The 19,695-nt window shown below is 41.1% G+C and overlaps 1 protein-coding gene across 7 annotated transcripts in view; it reads left to right on the top strand.

Moving 5' to 3' along the window:
* Positions 1-19,695, top strand: part of LOC140476930 (receptor-type tyrosine-protein phosphatase mu-like) — an 887,393-nt gene that overhangs the window by 792,922 nt on the left and 74,776 nt on the right. For all 7 annotated transcript variants that reach the window (XM_072569881.1, XM_072569880.1, XM_072569879.1 and 4 more), the window contains one exon: positions 2,856-2,892. In XM_072569881.1, the coding sequence (XP_072425982.1) occupies positions 2,856-2,892 (37 nt within the window). The remainder of the gene's footprint in view (positions 1-2,855; positions 2,893-19,695) is intronic.

Raw genomic sequence — 19,695 nt, 5'->3', positions numbered from 1 at the left:
CATCATGCTGCACTGACCTAGGAGTGCTTGGAGATGATGCTAGGTGAAAAACATGAGAAAATGTCAATCTACACATCATGCTAAACGAATCGTTAGTGAACACATTTACAAATCTGCAGAAGTAAACACCATTACAACAACAACTTCTAATTTGTAGCGCCTTTAATGTATTAGTCAATCCCAAGGTACTTCATAGGATCATTACAAAACAAAATATCAAGCCACCCACGGATATATTAGGCCAGATGACCAAAAGCTTGTTTAAAGAGATAGGTTTTAAGTAGGTTCTTAAAAGAAAGCAAGTTGAAGATGTAGAAAGTTTATGAACGGAATTCTAGAGTTTAAGGCCTCATCATCTGAAGGTATGGCCTACTTGGTGGAGTGATTAAGGTTGGGCATGGTCAAGTGGTTAAAATTTGAAAATCACTAATATCACACAGAGTTTTAGGGCTGAAAGAGATTCTTGAGATAAGGAGACCATAGAGGGATTTGCAAAACAAGAATGAGAATTTTAAGAACAGTTCATTGTTTGAATGGGACTCACAGTAGGTCAGTGAGCACAAGGGTGACAAGGGACCAAGACTTGATATGATTTAAAATGAGTTAAGTGCTTGATTGATCTCAAGTTTACAGAGGGTAGAATGTGGGAGACTAGTCAGGAGTTCATTAGGATAGATTAGCAAGGGAAACATGAATGAGTCTTTCAGCAGCATTGGACTGAGACAGGGACAATGTTGGGCACTGTTTAAGACGTGGAAATCATGATGATGCAAGAATGCAGATGAAAACTTACCTTTGGGTTAAAGATGACACCAAAGGCATGGGTAATCTACTTTATCCAAGCAGCGACTGGGGAGAGGGATGGGGCCATTAACCAGAGAATGGAATTTGGAGCAGAAATCAAAGGCATTGGCTTGAACACAAATCCAAAAGAGGAAAACAATTTTATTTTCTTCTGTAGATAAGCTGTATTACACCTCTGCTATCTTCAGAAAAGCAATTATTTAACAGGGTAAGTATGGAACATGCATACCTCAATTTCTAAACATATAACAGTGCCCATTGAACTGAAGTTGATTTTCAGCCCTCTGTAGTACAGAGTTGTTTATTTTTAATTAATTTTTTTAATGGAAAGAATTGAAAGATGTTAGTTTGTGAAAATTTCGAGCAACTCTTGCTATTCTGTTGACAGACATATCGACAAAGGATAACATTTATCTCCATGACTGTAGTATCAAAGCTTTCATTTCACACTTAGTATTAACTGTATTTTTAATTATGTTTAGTATTTAAAAGCACTTGTTCACTTGTTCACTGTTGTTTGGGGAACAAATGCACCTCAGACCACCAGTTCCTCTGTGTTCATCCGCCGCTTCCTGTCTACTCTTCCCCTTGTCATGCTGACTTCATTATCTAGTTCTTTACAGGCTTTAGTTACTATCCACTAACCTCCTCATTTCGTTTCCAACCCCTGCCACATTAGTTTAAACCCTCCCCAACAGCATAAACAAAAGAACCCCCAAGGACGTTGGTTCCAGTCCTGACCAAGTGTAGACCATCCAATTTTGTAATAGTCCCACCTCCCCCACTGGTCCCAATGTCCCAAAAATCTGAACCCCTCCCTCCTGCATCATCTCTCAAGCCATGCATTCATCCTGAATATTCTATCATTCCTACTTTGACTTGCATTTGGCACTGGTAGCAATCCTGAAATTACTACCTCTGAGGTCCTACTTTTTAACTTGGTTCCTAATTCCCTAAATTCTTTGTGTTGGACCTCATCCTGTGATTTTACCTATATCATTAGTGCCTACATATACCATGACAACTGGCTGTTCACCCTTACCCTTGAGAATTTTCTGCAGTCAATCCGAGACATCCCTGACCTGTGCACCTGGGAGGCAACATACCATTTGGGAGTCTCATTATTGACCACAGAACCACCTATATACTCCCCTTACAATTGAATCCCCTATGACTGTAGCCCTTCCACTCTTTTTCCCATCCTTCTGTACAGCAGAGCTAGCCATCTTGCCCTGAACCTGGCTACTGCTGCCATCCCCAGGTGAACCAGCCCCCTCAATAGTATCCAAAACGATATACCTGCTTTGGAGGGAGATGACCGCAGGGGACACCTGCACTGCCTTCCTGCTCTTTCTCTGCCTTTTGGTCACCCACTCCCTTTCTCCCTCAGCAATCCTAATCTGCAGTGTGACCAATCACTAAACGTGTTATTCATGACCCCTTCAGCATCGCATATACTCCAAAGTGAGTCCATCCACAAATCCAGACCCATCATGCAGTCTAACAAGAGCTGCAACTGGACACAGTTCCTGCATGTGAAGGAGTCAGGAACACCAGCTGTGTACCTGAGCTCCCACATTGAGTAAGAGGAGCATAATACAGGTCTGAGATCTCCTGCCATTCTTAATTTTAAGACTTACCTAAGTTGAGACTAAAGTTACAAAAAAGGAAAGAGAAGTTTTTTTTAAACCAATTTACCTCAACTTACCAAAATACTTACCTCAATGCAGTTGATTTTTAACTGCCCTCTGGGCAATTAAAGATGTGCAATAAATGCTGGTCATCCCATGAAGAAAGAATTTTAAAAATGCTAATAGATATAGAAGACCAAATATCCAACATAAATACCAATAATCTGCATAATTGCTGCATGCATTTTAGTTTGGTATAGAAGACCCCTGTCATAATCTTCAAGCAATTTGATGTTCCAACTCCTTGACCTGCTTTAGAGTAATTCACTAACCTAGGTCAAAAGAAATATCATTGAGAGCCATTTGCAATTTCTGCATTATGCGGCTAAAGGCGTTTAATGTTTTATTTTCTCTCTTCAGGGCTATCACAGACCAAACCATTATATCGCCACACAAGGTAAGCAACTTTTAAAACCTCTTCAAAGTGCTAAATGTTCTACCACTTTATAATGTTAGTTGAAAAGAATCAGTGTAAATATATGTTTCCCTGCATTAACATTATGCTGTCTTTACATTAATAGAGGAATATAAATCAATTACATTCACTTCTGCTAAGTTAATTGTAGAGAAGCTCTTCAAGTGAGTGGGAGTTCTTATTAAATACCTCCTGCTGCTTGGAATTCTCCCCATACCCCATTTATGTGGTGAGGCATTTCTACATCACCCATCATTTGGCTGAGTGTAGGCTTGTGTGCACACTGTTGTTTGAGTGTTGTGATTATAGCTGGGTTGCTGTCTTTTCCTCCATCTCTGCTTCTTAGCAAATGGCTCTGGGTGATTCATACTTGCTGCCAAAGAGGGAATGATCTGAATCCTCTGTCTGCAAGCAACTAGAAAATAAAACATTTCCACCGCCATTCCGGCTTTGCTGTCTCCCAATCGGTCAGGGAAAACCAACTTTCCCAATATGTTTCTGTATCCCGAAAGGTAACATAAAGGCAGAAACAGGCCATTGAACCTTGTGGAGGTATTCCACCATTCCATTAGACTATCCTGATCTGTATCATAAATCTATTTGTATGTCTTTGTCTGTAATCTTTGCCCTTTAAAGGCCTATCAAACATTGTATTGAAATCTCCAATGGACTGAAACTCACTCATGTTCTGGGGCCAAGAAGTCCAGATTGCCAGGACCATTCTGCTCATGAAGCAGTGCTTTCTGACAGTTCTTCTGAACGGTTCTGCTCTCTGTAATTTTAAAGTTCTATCTCCTTTTTGTGGAATTTCCCCACCAAAGGAAATATTTCATTTTTATCGACTGAATTAACTCCTTTAAACATCTTAAGTATTTTCATTTGTTCACCCTTATTCTTTACAGGCATAGAAATACAAGCCCTCATATATGCAACCTGTCCTTAACCCTTTCAATGCTGGTTTCATTTGTACACTTCTCAGTTTAGGTACCCAGAACTGAATATTCTAACCGGAGTTTTATATAATCGTTGCATGAATTCCACTCATTCTATATTCAATTCCTTTGCAATACACTAGTCTTTATGATTTGTGTGATTGAATACCTACATCTGCCACTGTTTTGCCATTCAAAGTTTCTCATCACTCAGAAAACACACTTATACTTAATGTGATGACCACTCACATCCTTCACTTCTTTTAAAACGTTGCCACTTAACTTTGGGCTATGTTGTTGGGCTGCCTTAGTGTTAAAATGTGCTGTATCCTGAAAGTGGCTGGGGAGAGAGTGAAGCTGGTGCTGGCCTGGATAGAATCAAACAAGTTACGAGAGAAATTATAACGGGGGGCAAAAGACATATCTGAGAATCTTTTGGGCAGGCGGAGGTGGAGCATTAGTGGAGAAGCCAAACTGATCGTGTTCTTTCATTTAAGATGATTTTGAAAGGAAGAAGATACAATGATGAAAGAAAGGAGCCGCAGATGCCAGAAAGTGGATGTGGAGGGGACTGAGAGAATAGATGATAGGCAAGGAGAGACAGGTGTAGAAAGACAGAGAAAGACATGGTCGATTTTAACTCACTGTGAGTGAATGGCCTCTGAGTGTGTTAAAAGTGGGGCCAAAAGTTGCAGACAGGAGAGTTTGGGAGCCAGAACACTGCTGGATCCTGGAAATTGAAAAAACACAAAGAAGCAACATAGAAAAATAACTAAATGATCCCAACTGAGAAGCCCAAGTGGGTTCCTCATATTTCATCTTTAAAATGAGGAAGATAGGATGGAAGGAAGTTAAATAGGGAACCAATTAGTTAAAATGAGCACTTACTGACCTCTGAGTTTCAGGTATAGGGAGTAAGGTATGGCACTGTGGCTCAGTGGTTAGCACTGCAGCCTCACAGCGCCAATGGCTCAGGTTCAATGCCAGCCTCTGGCAATTGTCTGTGTGGAGTTTGCGCATTCTCCCTCTGTCTGTATAGGTTTCCTCCTACAGTACAAAGATGTTCAGGCTAGACAGATTGGCCATGGGAAATGCAGGGTTATAGGAATAGCATCAGTGGGAGGGTGGGTTTGGATGGAATGCTTTTTGGAGGCTGGTGTGGACTTGATGGACCAAGTGGCCTGCTTCCACACTAAAGGATTGGATGGCAATAGGTATTTTTAGCTGAGTAGAGTGAGGGATATTACAGCTTGGTCTGTTTAAATCAGTTCTGACAATTAATGGCTACTTGAATTGTGAAGATTGATTTGGAGATGCCAGTGTTGGACTGGGGTGTACAAAGTTAAAAATCACACAATACCTGGTTATAGTCCAACAGGTTTAATTGGAAGCACACTAGCTTTCGGAGCAACTTCATCAGGTGATAGTCAGGTAAAAGGTGACTTTTAACTTTGAATTGTGAAGAGTATTAATGCAATAGGTTGCATTACAATTTTTTTTCAAATAAAAAGAATGAATGTACTTAGTTAAGGTCACCCACCATCCCAAACCTGCCAGCAAAGGAGCATTAAATCCGGTTCTGATCTCCAGCATTTGTTTTCAATATAGAGTTCAGCATCTGCAGCAATTTGCTCCTACCTTAAATCCTGTCCTATACATTCAGTCACTCTGTAATAGGTTGACTTGAGCCATGGTTCATTATAAAACATTGTGTACCCATTCACAGTGTCACTCTATAATATGGCTGGGTCTGGTCACAGTATCACTTTGTAATTAATCACTGTGTGACCATGTTAGAAAATAAATCAGAACCACAACATGTATCCAAGTTCAACAATAACAACAGCCTGATAAATCTAAGTCTGGAATTTTAATGTCACGCTTTATAAGTCTGAGCTTAACCATTCTATCATAAATACAGGTCCATTCCCAATGTTACTCTGTAAATAAATATGACAGAATGATACGATGAAACTCAAATAAGTGTGCTTGCATAATATTGTCACAATACATAAACGAAAAACTATGATTTCAATAAATTTCAGTAAACAAAGAACAAAGAAAATTTACAGCTCAGAAACAGGCTCTTTGGCCCTCCAAGCCTGAGCCGATCCAAATATACTGTCTAAACCTGTTGCCCAATTCCTAAGCATCTGTATCCCTCTGCTCCCCACCTACTCATGCATCTGTCCAGATGCATCTTAAATGAATCTACCGTGCCTGTCTCTACCACCTCTGCTGACACCCACCACCCTCTGTGTAAAGCACTTGCCACATGTATCCCCCTTAAACTTTCCATCTCTCACCTTGAAAGCATGACCTCTCATTATTGAATCCTTCACCCTGGGAAAAAGCTTATCTCTATCCACCCTGTCTATGTCCTTCGTGATTTTGTAGACCTTAATCAGGTCGCCCCCTCAATCTCCTTTTTTTTTAATGAAAACAAACCTAAGCTACTCAACCTCTCTTCATTGCTAGTACCTTCTATACCAGGCAACCTTCTCTGCATCCTCTCCAAAGCGTCCACATCCTTTTGGTAATGTGGTGATCAGAACTGTACACAGTAGTCTAAATGCAGCCAAACCAACTTTGTGTACAATTTTAACATGACTTGCCAGCTCTTATACTCAAACGTAGAAAAGACTCATAACATACTTCAAGTTATACAGCATCTAATCTGCAGAAACTCTCTATCATGTCCATGTTAGCTGTGGGCTTGACAATTCCAACACACTCCTGGCTGGCCTCTCATAAACCTAAAGCCAGCCCTAAACTCTGCTGCCTATGTCCTAACTCACACCAAACTCACATGCTTCCAGACAAAGAGCATATTGTGTTTACTATCATCTTTGTTGTTATCTATTCTCATTGCAGCCATGCCCTTCCCTATCTCTGTTACCTCCCCTAGCCCCACAACCCTCTGAAATATCCCTCCAATTGAGGATCCTTAAGCAGCCGTGACATTAATTTATACACGACTTGAGGTCCTGAGCTCTGGAGTTCCCTTTCTGAACCTTTCTATCACACTTTCCTCCTTTAGTGCACTGCTTAAAATTTGTCTCTTTGACTGAACCTTTGCTTATCTGACTTAACAGCTCGGATATTCACCACAATGTGGGCAGAAATGGCGAATGAGCCGAGAAATGAAAGTCTGGCCTAGACATAACACTTCTCATTTCAGGGAGTGGCAATGGGGTTCAGTCCAGATTCATACCTGTTCCGTTCAAGGAGGCAGCTGACAACCTAAATCAACAGCTGCCCTCACTTAAGGCAGCCCAGTGTTGTGAAACCCGACTGTCGGGAATGGACTTAGTAAGGGTACGTCTGAAATGTGTGCATTTCTTTCTTTGAAGAAATATAGTGCCACTTTGAATCTGGTCCTGTGGCACCTTTGATGGACATGACATGCCTTTTGGTAGAGGTCAGGGTTCATTTTGATTAGTCAGTTGCTCTTTGGAATTGTTGAACATAGGTCTAACTGCACGTAAAATTATTGGAAATAGGTATGAATGTGTGTTTAAAGATGCATAAACCTATTACTGCCAAGTTCATTGGAATTGCCAACAGATCTGTCAAAATGAACTGTCAAAAGTATAAGAAAAATCTGTGGTCTGATGCTGCATAACTGAATTTATAACCATCCATTATCACAGTAAGGTCCCTGTCATCTCATATTTTGATTGACAGCTATAAGTGCTTCTAAACTTATGGCTGTGGATTATGATTTCTAATACTTGCTGCTGCATTAGATTGTACACTTGAGTGAAATGTTATTATAAGGCTTTATTTTGTTGAATGTAAGCAATTATAGTAAATGACTGTTTGTTTATGAATGAGAGTTCTTTTATACAATTCAGTAAAGTCTGCAAAAGATACTTAGAAATTTATTTGAAAGAAAGTTATTTTATCTCATCTATGCAATGACTCCTTAGGTCTGCCATAGTAAATACTAGGTGAGTTGGCCTGGTAGGTGTTATGAACAAGGGTGGTGAGCGGGTTATATAAGTTGGCATGAGCTGTGATAAGGACCAAACAAAATGTCATGGTGGAGACGGCAGATGTGAATACCTGAAGATAGATGGCAAGAGGACATAAAGGTTATTTTGGGATAATCATTTGGCATGAGATGCATGAGGGCATGTTCAGGTGTTGAGTGAAAGGCATGAGACAGTTGTCATAGATGAAGAATGGGGAGTATATGGGGTTGTAGGAAGGAGTAGTGAGAGCTCAGGGCAGTTTTTAATTTTGGACACTGCGCTGAGTTCCCAAGTCAGGACTTGTGGTTATCCGACCCTCACACCCAGCTGTTCTTCCAGGATTACCCAACCTAGCTTCTAACCCAGCCTGCCCCCTCTGATCCGCTGGCTGGATGGCCACGCTTAGGTTTGGGTTCACAGAGCAGGGAATTCTTCTATTTCAGCACTCCTGACCGGGAATGAAAATCCCAGCCAACAACTCCATATGTCTGAGCTCTCTCAATGGTTGCATCCCTACATATCGGCCAGGAGGCCTGGATGCAAGTCCTACCTATTCCAGAGTTGTATCATAACACGTCTGAGCAGGTTGATTAAAAATATCTATAATTCTTGTGTTGCTCAGTTTAATGTTCTGTTTTCTAGTGTCCCTCTGAAATGCCTTGGGTTTTATTATTAGTTTGAGGGTGCTGTATGAATCCAAGTTGTTTTGTCACAGTTAAAAGAGGGTGTTTCTTCTGGGTTCTTCTTTAAGTTTCATGATCCATGTTTTTTAGTACATCAATAGTTTCTTTTTGTGGTTTGAATCCCTAGTTGACAAGATGTATTTGGAGATTTCTGTAATATAAAAGAACTTGAAAATGTGAGGGAGGGAATAATGACAATAACAGCACAAATAATATAGCAACATCATCAATGTCTAAATAAAAGAGTAAAGTGACAGATCTGTTAGCCTTGAAAGTTATTCAGACCGCAGTTTACATTCATTTGTTATTCCCACTGACAAATGTCATTTGAAACGACTGTGCTGAATTCCCCCAGAGTTAAATTCAATGACATCTAATTGTTTCAAAATTCTTATTGAGTTCCTTTTAGCACAAGTGTTGATGCACAAATGTAAATGGATGCAGCTGAAATTGGCAAATGTAATCAGCTGTAATAGACTTGCAATCTGGTTTTAATAGACTGGGGAGTTACATAATTACCTGTTCATTAGTGTGTTGCCATTTCCGCAGTATGCGAGGATTTATTTAAGTCCTGTGGGCTGTCTCCATGCGTAGTGCTGGATAGCAACACGACAGCAAGGTGAAGTTGTAATTTAATCTGTGACCAGGATGTTTATTTCTTTTGGGAACATGATGCATTAGCATGACATTTGCACCTCTCTTGATCCACACAATTCTGGCAATACAACCATTTCTTTAAGCATGTACTTATAGAACGTACAGGAGATGTCAAGGATAATGTCGAGCTCACATGCTCACTGCAAGGTTAAAAAATGTTGCATTTAGGGAGGAGTCTGCTGCCCTAATCTAGCCTGGCCCACATGTGACTCCAGACTCACAGCAATGCAGTTGACTCGTGACTGCCCTGACATTCTATGAATGAATTTTTTAAAACGACAACAAGAGGACTTGTGCTGATACCCTGGTGCTCCACTGTGGGGATGTTACATTGTTGGAGATGCCAGCTGTTAATTAAGATGAATATCACCAGAGTATGGTACAAAGAAGAGGAGTGAATTCTCCTGTATTTAAAGCCAACTTTCCTCCACTCAGCACTACTTAGAGTCACAGGGATGTACAGTATAGAATCAGACCCTTCAGTCCAACTCGTCCACGCTGACCAGATATTCTACATTACTTTCTTCCCATTTGCCAGCATTTAGCCCATATCCCTCTAAACACGTCCTATTTATGTATCCATCCAATGTCTTTTAAATGTTGTAATTGTACCAGCCTCCACCATTTCCTCCAGCAGGTCATTCCATACACACACCACCCTCTGTGCGACAGCATTGCCACTCAGGTCCCTTTTAAAACTTTCCCCTCTCACTTTAAACTTTGCTGTCTAGTCCATGCCCTTCATGATTTTATAAAGCACAATAAGGTCGCCTCTCAGTCTCTGACACCCCAGGGAAAATACCCCAGCCAATTCAGCCTCTCCTTGCCGCTCGAACTCTCCAACTCTGGCAATATCCTTGTAAATCTTTTCTGTCAACTACATCCAGTGTGTTAAAATTTTCAGATTGTTTATCTGATATTCAGTACCCTGCGAGGAGAAACTGATGCATGAAATTGATACTATTCCTCAGGTCACTCATAATAGAAAGGAAGGGGAATTAATGATCTGGACAAAATTGGTCCTGGACTTCTACATCCAAATCCCAGTCCCTCAGCCTCTCCTTGCCTTTTTCACATTTTTTCTCCCAGCATAAAAGACCAGGAAACCATCCCTCTGACTTCAACACAAAGCGAGCCCTGACAGATATTGTAAACTTACAGGCTAAGTAGTCACATACACAGAAGCTTGGTTTAACACTGTACCAGAGGATGAAAAGAGCCACAAGTAAACCACAAAACAAGCACAGTTCTTACTACCCCTGTTGAGTTTTGTTGACTTGGATTAGTGCCAGGAAAAGCTATTTTGATCCCTCTCAGGAATTTTGTCTTTCTGCGCTATATCTGAGTGTGGCTTCTACAGATCACTTTCTTATTGGCAACCCCATGGGGAGATGAGTAAAATGTGTCATATGATTCAGACATAGTTAATGATGGTGTTTTATTGAGACAACAGCCGCATCGCATTAGCACAGATTCTGAAAGCATATCTACCTGCCTCAGCAAGCAGATGTTTTATTGGCTTAGTCAATGTGCTTTTCAAACATCTGTTAAGCAAATAGCATTTCTTAAAAGAGAACATCATGGAACATAAGGATTTGGGTTCATGGCTGCATAGCCACAAGGGGCCAATGAAAAGAGAATTATGGTGATCTATAAAATATTAAGCACAATGGAAGATTTTAATCTGCAGCATGGTTTTCAATTGAATTACAATGGTAGAGACAAAGGCAACAATGACAGAAATTAATTGATATTGTTTTTTGTTACAAAGAATGGTCACTGATCTTGTGAATGGGGTCAGTGAGTAAGAAAACAGTAGGCTGTTTCAAATCTTGTAGATTTATTTTTTTATTTTTTCATGGGGTTTGGATATCACTGCAATTTTGCAATTGGCCATCTCTAACTGCCCTTGAACAGAGTGGCTTGTTAGGCCGTGTTAAAGGACAGTGTCTAGATTAGACTGCTGGAAAAGGTCAGGGAGCGTCCAGGGTGGAGAGATAACTGGGCTGGGGAGAAGGTAGCAAAGATTACAATAGATAGATGAGGTGGGGATGAAGGCGATAGGTCAGAGAGGAGGGTGGGGGAAGGTAACAAAGAGTACAATGGGTGGATGGGGGAGGGGATGAAGGTGACAGGTCAGAGGGGAGGATGGATCGGATAGGTGGGAAGGAAGGTTGGCAGATAGGACAGGTCATGAGGATGGTGCTGAGCTGGAAGTTTGGAACTGGGGTAAGGTGGGGGGAGAGGAAATGAGGAAACTGGTGAAGTCCACATTTATGCCCTGGGGTTGAAGTGTTCCGAGGTGGAAGATGAGATGTTTTTCCTCCAGGTGTGAGGTGGTGAGGGAGCAGCAGTGGAGGAGGCCCAGGACCTGCATGTCCTCAGCAGAGTGGGAGGGGGGAGTTGAAATGTTGGGCCACTGAGCGGTGGGGTTGTATGGTGCGGGTGTCCCAGAGAACAAGTAAGTATCAACCATGTTGTTTTAGGTCTGGAAACAATTATTTGGGGTAGAATTAAAAGTCACATGAAAACAGTTGGTTTGTTTAGGAACAGCCAACATAGATTGTTGGAGGGGAAATAGTGTCTGTCTAATTTGGGAATGTAGGAACATAGTTGGCCATTCAGCCCATTGAATTTGCTCCAATATTTAATATAATTGTGGCTAATCAAGCCCTTCAGTACCTTTTACACACACTGTCCCCATAACCCTTTATGTCACTGATAATCAGAAATCTATTCACCTTCCCTTTAAACATACTCAAAGACTAAGCTTCCACAGTCTTCCAGAATCAAGAATTCCAAAGATTGACCAACCTCTGAGTAAACATATCTCTCCTTATCTTGGCCCTAAATGACATCATTTTTAGAATCCTCAACCAGGGAAACATCTTGTCTGCATTCCCTGTCTATCGCTTTAGGTATTTTGTATGTTTCAATGGGTCTATCTTTTATTCTTACTTTAAAGAGTTCAGTCCCAATTTCCCCAATCTTCTTCATAGATAGTCAAGCTATCCTGGGAACAAAATCTAGTGAACCTTCTCTCGAGGGCAATAATATCTTTCCTGAGGTAAAGAAACCAAAACTACACATACTACACCTGGCAAGAGTAAAAGGAGTAAGAGACTGGGAATCCTGCAGCAAGTAACTCACTTCTTGACAAAGCCTATTTACCATCCACAAAGCACAAGCCAGGAGAATGATGAAGTATTCACTCACTTGCCTAAATGAATGCAATAACACTCAAGACACTTTTCACCATCCAGGACAAAACAATACACTTGATTAGCAACACATCCACAAGCATTCGCATGCTCCGACCAGTGCTTAGTTGCAGCAGTGTGTACCATCTACAAGATGCACTGCAGAAATTCACCAAGGTTACTTGGACAGCACCTTCCAAACTCTCAACTACTACTATCTTGAGGGACAAGGGCAGTTGCTATGCGGGAACATCACCACCACCTCCAAGTCATTCACCATCTTGACTTGGAAATGTGTCACCATTCCCTCAGTGGTTCAAGCAGGTAGCTCACCACCTCCACCTACTCAAAGGAAACTAGGGATGGAAAATAAATGCTGGCCTAGCCAGCAACACCACATTCCATAAAAGAATAAAACAAAAATCATCACCTAAGAGTAGCTTTCAATTCTTGAATTTATGAATTGAATTTTGCAGATATGCGATACAAACCATGTTCCAACAATATTACCTGGGCCTCTGAATTACAAAAATTGTAAAGTTAGATGCCGTGATGTCCATTCAAAGGATGGTGATCATTGAGGCCATGCTCACCTTGGTGACCAGATCACAAAAAGACATTACTTTTGGCCTTCATTTACTAATTTGTGCATAGCAATGTTCCAGAAATGTCAGTTCAATGATAAGAGTGATGCTATTATTTGCGGTAGATATAGTCAATGACGTACTGAGGAAATTCCTCTGCTCTTAGAGTCATAGAGATGTACGATATGGAAACAGACACTTCGGCTCAACTCGTCCATACTGGCCAAATGTTTTACATTACTCTAGACCCGTTTGGCCCATATCCCTCTAAACCCTTCCTATTCATATACCTGTCCAGATGCCTTTTGAATGTTGTAACTGTACCAGCCTCCATCACTTCCTCTGGCAGTTCATTCCATACACACCATTCTCACTTTAAACCTATGCCTTATTCCCACCCCAGGGAAATAATCTTGGCTTTTCACCCTATCTATGCCCTTTACGGTTTTATAAACTCTATAAGGTCACTTCTCAGCCTCCAACGCTCTAGGGAAAATAGCCCCAGCCTATTTAGCCTCTCCCTGTAGCTCAAACCCTCCAACCCTGGCAGCATTCTTTTAAATCTTTTCTGATACCTTTTAAGTTTCACAACATCCTTCCTACAGAATTGATCATAGTATTCCAAAAATGGTTTAACCAATGTCCTGTGCAGTCACAACATGACTTCCCAATTCCTGTACTCAGTGCACTGGCCGATAAAGGCCAGCATATACAATTCCTTCTCCATTATCCTGTCTACCTGCAACTCCACTTAGCACTTAACATAACCACTGAGACAATGACCAAAGTGCTGCAGGTGGGCTTGTACATTCTTGGTTCAGTGACAGTTCAAGGCTGGGGAGATGTCCTTAACTGTTCGCAGTTCCTGTCTCTAAATTTGTGCCATTTACATACCTCAAACAATTGAACTCTGTTTTATTCCTCTCCTCGACTTGCTCTACTCTGAAAGGAACGGAATTAGTGAGTACTTAGTGAGAACAAATGTGCACTTGAGATTGTTTCATTTCCAGCTCACACTGAGTGTGAGAAGCAGCAAATTGAAGAAAATTAGAATGGAAGTGATTCGAGTGTAAAGTCAGGAAGGATTGTTTAGTTGTATCTTCAAATTAAACAAAAAAAAAGAGCCTGTTTTGTTCCAAGGCCCTCATAAATACAAAGGGTTGCTCAAAGAGAGTCACTTAATGTGATTCATCCTGAAAGAACTTTGTATGCATCCCTTGTTTGAAGTAAGATGGTTTCATTTCTATGTTTTTCTCAGAGTAGTATGAGATCTGTTGTCTGTAATTCTGCAGGATTAATGGGAAAATTAGTTAATGTATACCCAGTCAGACTTGATCCGGTATTTCTGTTGCATCCAACTTGGGCTTTCCCTCCCAAAGGTAGTGGCAGTAATCGGGCGGGGTGGGGGGGGTGGGGGGGGGGGAGGGGGGGAGGTGTTGGGAGGGGGCGAGGTTTGGCACCGGGAAGATACTGATCACTTGGGATGTCCCGCCACCTCAGATATCAAAGTTGTGGGTAAGAAGGTCCAAGATCAACCTTCCTGATCTGCCAAAGAAGGCCCTTAAATGGTCATAAGGATGTCATCCTGTTGGACTGCCATTATTAAAACTCCAGGCAGCACGAGAAAGAGTTGACCAAACGAACAGGTGAACTGATGAGGGCAAACCTGTCAGTTTGTGGGGGGATGTGGAAGTGTGGAGGCAGCATGGAGATATTCTATTGATCTGTTCTGATTTGTGCACAGTTGAGAATCTTGACATTGGGAAGTCAGGTGGCCTCTGAGAACCACCCCCTTCTGCCCCTTATTCTCACCCCCCCCCCCCCCCCCCCCCCCAATGCACAAAACCACATCCCCTGACCTTAGAAACCCCGCACAAACAACACTTACCTTTCTCTGCCTCGGGCTCTGAGAGGAGGTATCCTGGCAATATCCATGATGCTAGAGATACCAGTTTCAGATTGGCCAGTAGCTCCAGGTGGGTGGGATTACCAGGTCCGACTTCAGAATTCCAATGGTAATCTTGCGGGAAGTCAATCCGCTGCTAAGCAGTTTATAAAGCAAGGCAGGGGTTTCACTCCATGAAATTTTCCCGATTCCAGACTTAAAGTAATAGTAGGACAGTCTAGGCCTGCATGCCTTTTGAGATCACTCAGTTTACACTGAGGCAAAGTGACCAGCAAGGGAACAACTAATCAGTTTGTGCAGCATCTGTGGAGAGAAATCAGAGTTAACATTCCAGGTTAACTTAGACCTGCTGAGTTTTTCCAGCAATTTCTGTTTCTGTTTTTGTTTCTGATTTCCAGCATCCACAGTTCTTTCATTTTCTTGTTTAAGCAGTTGAAAGTTATGTTTGGCTCAGCAGCTTTGTCAAGAAATCAGCCTACCCACTGAATTGATTAGGTGCCTAATCATGACAACAGAAATTGTGGTATGTTAAAGTGTTCCACATAAAATTAATACGATCGAAGCACAGTTATGCTGGCAAAAATTGCAGCCATTTTGTGAATAGTGAGGTCCATTTTGACTTCTACTCTTAATCGAAGTGTAATGACCACAAAGTTAGATAGGTAGCTTTATCACCCTAGTAACTCCAGGGATGGAGCTGGCAACATATTCCAAGGTGGCCGGTTAAATTAGACGTGGACATTCGATTGATTGAAGGACCAATGTCTAGAGCTTGCATTAAAACCACACAGCCCAATATTTACTGACAGCGCATTGTGTAAGTGTTCCCAAATGTAATCTTGTTTGTGGAGCTGGTGGGAGCAGCCACACTAATCTGGCTTCACATAAACTTGGCAATCTTCTGCTGACCCAGACTGAGCTTCATCAGGACCTGTTTGGTGTTCACAGCTTGTCAGTAAAGGTCTTCTGAATAATGATGGCCTCTTTGCTACTTGAAGGGACAGTCCTCCTAAAACAAGTTCAAAGACACAAATATCCCAAGGTCACTAATAGGATATGTGACCAGGGGGGTTTATTTTTAATTATATTGGTTACAAGGGGAATATATAACCAGAATTCCAAGAGAACTACTAACTCTTCAAATAGTGGGATTCAGATTGATTTGCAAGGTCAGAACAGGCAGAGAGGACCTTGAACTGAATCATCCTCAAAACGGACAAAGCATCTTTTCTTCAGTACACTGCAATGTCAACCAGGAGAGTGGTCAAACCCATTAACACACAACTTTCTGCCCTGAGCTAGGAGTTAAAGGACCAAGTGGTGCCTATGACAGTTGATAATTCCCCAGAGACTAAAGAAAACATGTGATGTGGTACTTACAGTCTTTATATTGTTATATAAAGTTAATATTAATGTCTTACTTTCATTTTAAGTATAAGTATAGCTAATCTCTTGTTAACCCAATAACATTTTATTACGATGTTGTTTTAAAATATTATCCTACACTGATGTCAATGCATAGAAGTACACAAAAGATAGTGCTGAAATAGGCCATTCAGCCCCACTGGTTTATGCTAGTGATTTAATCCTGAATAATAAAGTCAATAGCAGTAGTTTTCAGTCTGTCTGCCCTGCTTCACCCTGGTATTTACAGTGGATTATTAACAGCGTCTCAAACACAGCAATCCTTGTACACCACTGATCTGGTTCCCAGATGTACTTCAATGTGGAGCTAATTGAGTTGCAGTCTGTTTTGATTCAAAATAATCATGATGAAAGCTAACTGAAAGTCTTTGGGAGAATGTCTCAGAATATGTGCTCCCCTATTTTCATAAAAAATAATATAAATACAGACATTTATTTTGATGCCATGGAAACCATGCTAATAAAAAGCAGGGAGCAATCAGGGCAAAAGGAACTCCCACGAGACTTTCCTTTCCCTTTAAGTAACTCTTGTCAGGAGCCAGATATGTTCCAGAAATTAATATGACACAAACTTTCCACATGTGGGTTTGCCATCACTAATGCCTTTCGTAAATCATTTTTTCTAAATATTATTAAAAGGTTTAGCCTAAATAGGGTTGGAACACTTGACTCCTGTAAAAAATATAGGATTTAACAAGATATGTGACAAATGGATCAGATGGCTCCTCTATAATGGAGGATGAAAAGGCTGAAGACCTAGCGAGGCTGGAGAAGGCTAGAAATTGGTCCCTGGAATTTAAAGGCTTAAGGGGGAGACCTGATCAAAAGTTTCAAGGTACGCAGGGGGTGTAACATGTATGGAGTTAGCTGCCAGAGGAAATGGTGGATGCTAGTACAATTGCAACATTTAAAAGGCATTTGGATGGGTATATGAATAGGAAGGATTTCCAGGGGATATGGGCCGGGTGCTGGCAGGTGGGACTAGATTGGGTTGGGATATCTGTTTGGCATGGATGAGTTAGACCAAAGGGTCTGTTTCCGTGCTGTACATCTCTGTGACTCTATGACTCTATTAAAGGAAATGTTAATCGTGAGTTACAGTTCACTCAGAGTCTAGGTGGCTAAGGTTTCATGCATTTTTACATAGATGTTGACATTTGGATAATGATGATCATGGTGTGATTTTGCCTCCAGCAGGATGTCCTACCTAACGTGGCAATGCTTATGCCACCCCCGTCATGTAGGCATGGGTATGGTATTGAAGAATCAAACGGATATTAATTTCAACTTTCTATACAACAGCACATTCACAGTCACAACCTTCAGCTATTAGAATAGAGCAGAGGCAGAGTAGTATGATCTGCTACAAGAAATCCTTAGGTAAAATAGAGTATAAAACTTTGTATCCTCAGGTAACATGCCTGTGGTACAGCGATGATATCGTGATGATACTGAACTGACAGACAGATGAGGAGAATGGTCTCTATTCAAAAACAATATTGGAAACAATATTAACCTTGAAGCCATGACAGCTTAAGCTGTTTATTCTCACCAGTCACATTTCAGTTGATTGAATGGTTTAACTTCCCAACTTGGACGACTATTACAGATTGCATTAGGAAACAGTGACACTTTTTTACAACACGATCAGTCATCATTTTGTTCATGATTCTTGGGCTGAATTTTAAGATTTTTGTCCTGCAGTTCCACTTATTTAATGGAAGCACAGCCAGTAGAGACTCCAATATTCTTTCCACAGTAAATGGCTACCCAAGAATCACTCATATTCTTACCACTTGCTATTGTAGTGTGTAGGAACGATTTATAGGTTAATACTCAACTTTCTTGGATGAATTCTGAATGCAACTTCTGTGATTTTTCACAGATGATTGTTTTTGATACTTTGTGGTATTTGCTAATTCTGCCAGTACGTGACACTGAGTAAAATAAGGGTGGCATGGTGACTCAGTATCTCAGTGGTTAGCACTGCTGCTTCACAGCACCAGGGACAGGGTTCAATTCCACCCTCGGGTGACTGCCTGTGTGGAGTTTCCATAGTCTCTCTGTGTCTGCGTGGGTTTCCTCCATGTGCTCCGGTTTTCTCCCACAGTCTATAGATGTGCAGGTTAGGTGGATTTGCCATGGGAAATGCAGGGTTATGTGGATAGGGTGGTGGTGGTGGTGGTGGTGGTGGGAGGAGGAGGGGGGGGTGCTGGGTGTGATACTCTTCAGAGGGTCGGTGTGGACTTGATGAGCTGAATGGCCTGTTTCCACACTTTATGATGAAGCATTCTATGATAAAGGTTGATTAAGGTAGTTCACTGCTACCAATCCTTCTTTGGCCTAAGAGAAAGCAAAGGCAATCTAAAAGTATATGGTAGGGGATTGAATGAAGTGGCCCTGTAGTTAGTTAACAAGAAGTTTACTGCATGATAACAATAAGTACGTTGTTCAGTCATAGCTGCTAGTACCTTTACAGAACCAGTACAGATCATCTACTCCTTCCAAAAACTTGAATAGCACTTTTTATCTCCATTCACAGACTGTATGAAACGACAGTAGAGTGGGTGGGAGGCAATGGAAGATGAGCATTAACCCCTTCTAAACCATTACCTTCATCAAACACCAACCTTGCCCCTCAAGTCCTTGGAACTTGAACCCAGAGGTTCTGGGTAGATTAGAGATACTGCCAATTGCATGACAGGACCCTCTGTCAAGATGAATGGACAGAGTGCATTGGGAGAACTCAAACTGGGAAGCATCGTTAAAAAAATTAGAGCTGAACTTAAAGAATAAAATTAAGGAGACATTGCATCACACAAAATTTTGGTCAAAGTTCAAAGCAAATAAGAATTGTTCTTGTTTATTTTAAAATTGAGAATGCCAGATCTATGTTAAACAGATTCGTTGCAAGCTAAGGACAAAAGTAGTTACACAGAGTGTTATGAAAGGTATCAGATTGAAATATATTAAATAAAACTTTTAGGATTCAGATTTTAAAATAGTGGCATATGGGGGTCAGTACTTTAATGAACTTTTTTTCAAAAGATAAATATTAACTAGGTCAGACATTCCTGGAAGGACAGTGACCTGTCCAGCATGTATCAAAGATCAGGAACAGCTGGAGAAACTCAGCAAGTCTGGAAGCTAACTAACTTGTTTTTTTGTTTAGGATAATTAAATATTGGTTTTAGTTTAAGAAACTTGGATGCTGCCTGACCTGCTGCGCTTTTCCAGCAATACATTTTCAGTTCTGATCTCCAGCATCTGCAGTCCTCACTTTCTCCTTTAGTTTAAGAAACCCAGACATTGAAAGCTTTTAGACAGAGTTCAGAGCAAACCCCTGTACATGGTCAGAAGTAAATATAGTTTCTTAACTAGAAAGGATGTGGATGTGTTAGTGTTGGCCTGGGGTGGACAA

This window comes from Chiloscyllium punctatum, chromosome 5 (genome assembly GCF_047496795.1).
Source record: "Chiloscyllium punctatum isolate Juve2018m chromosome 5, sChiPun1.3, whole genome shotgun sequence".
NCBI lineage: Eukaryota > Metazoa > Chordata > Chondrichthyes > Orectolobiformes > Hemiscylliidae > Chiloscyllium > Chiloscyllium punctatum.
The sequence above is the reverse complement of the archived record's forward strand: the minus strand, read 5'-3'. Positions and strand labels throughout refer to the sequence as shown.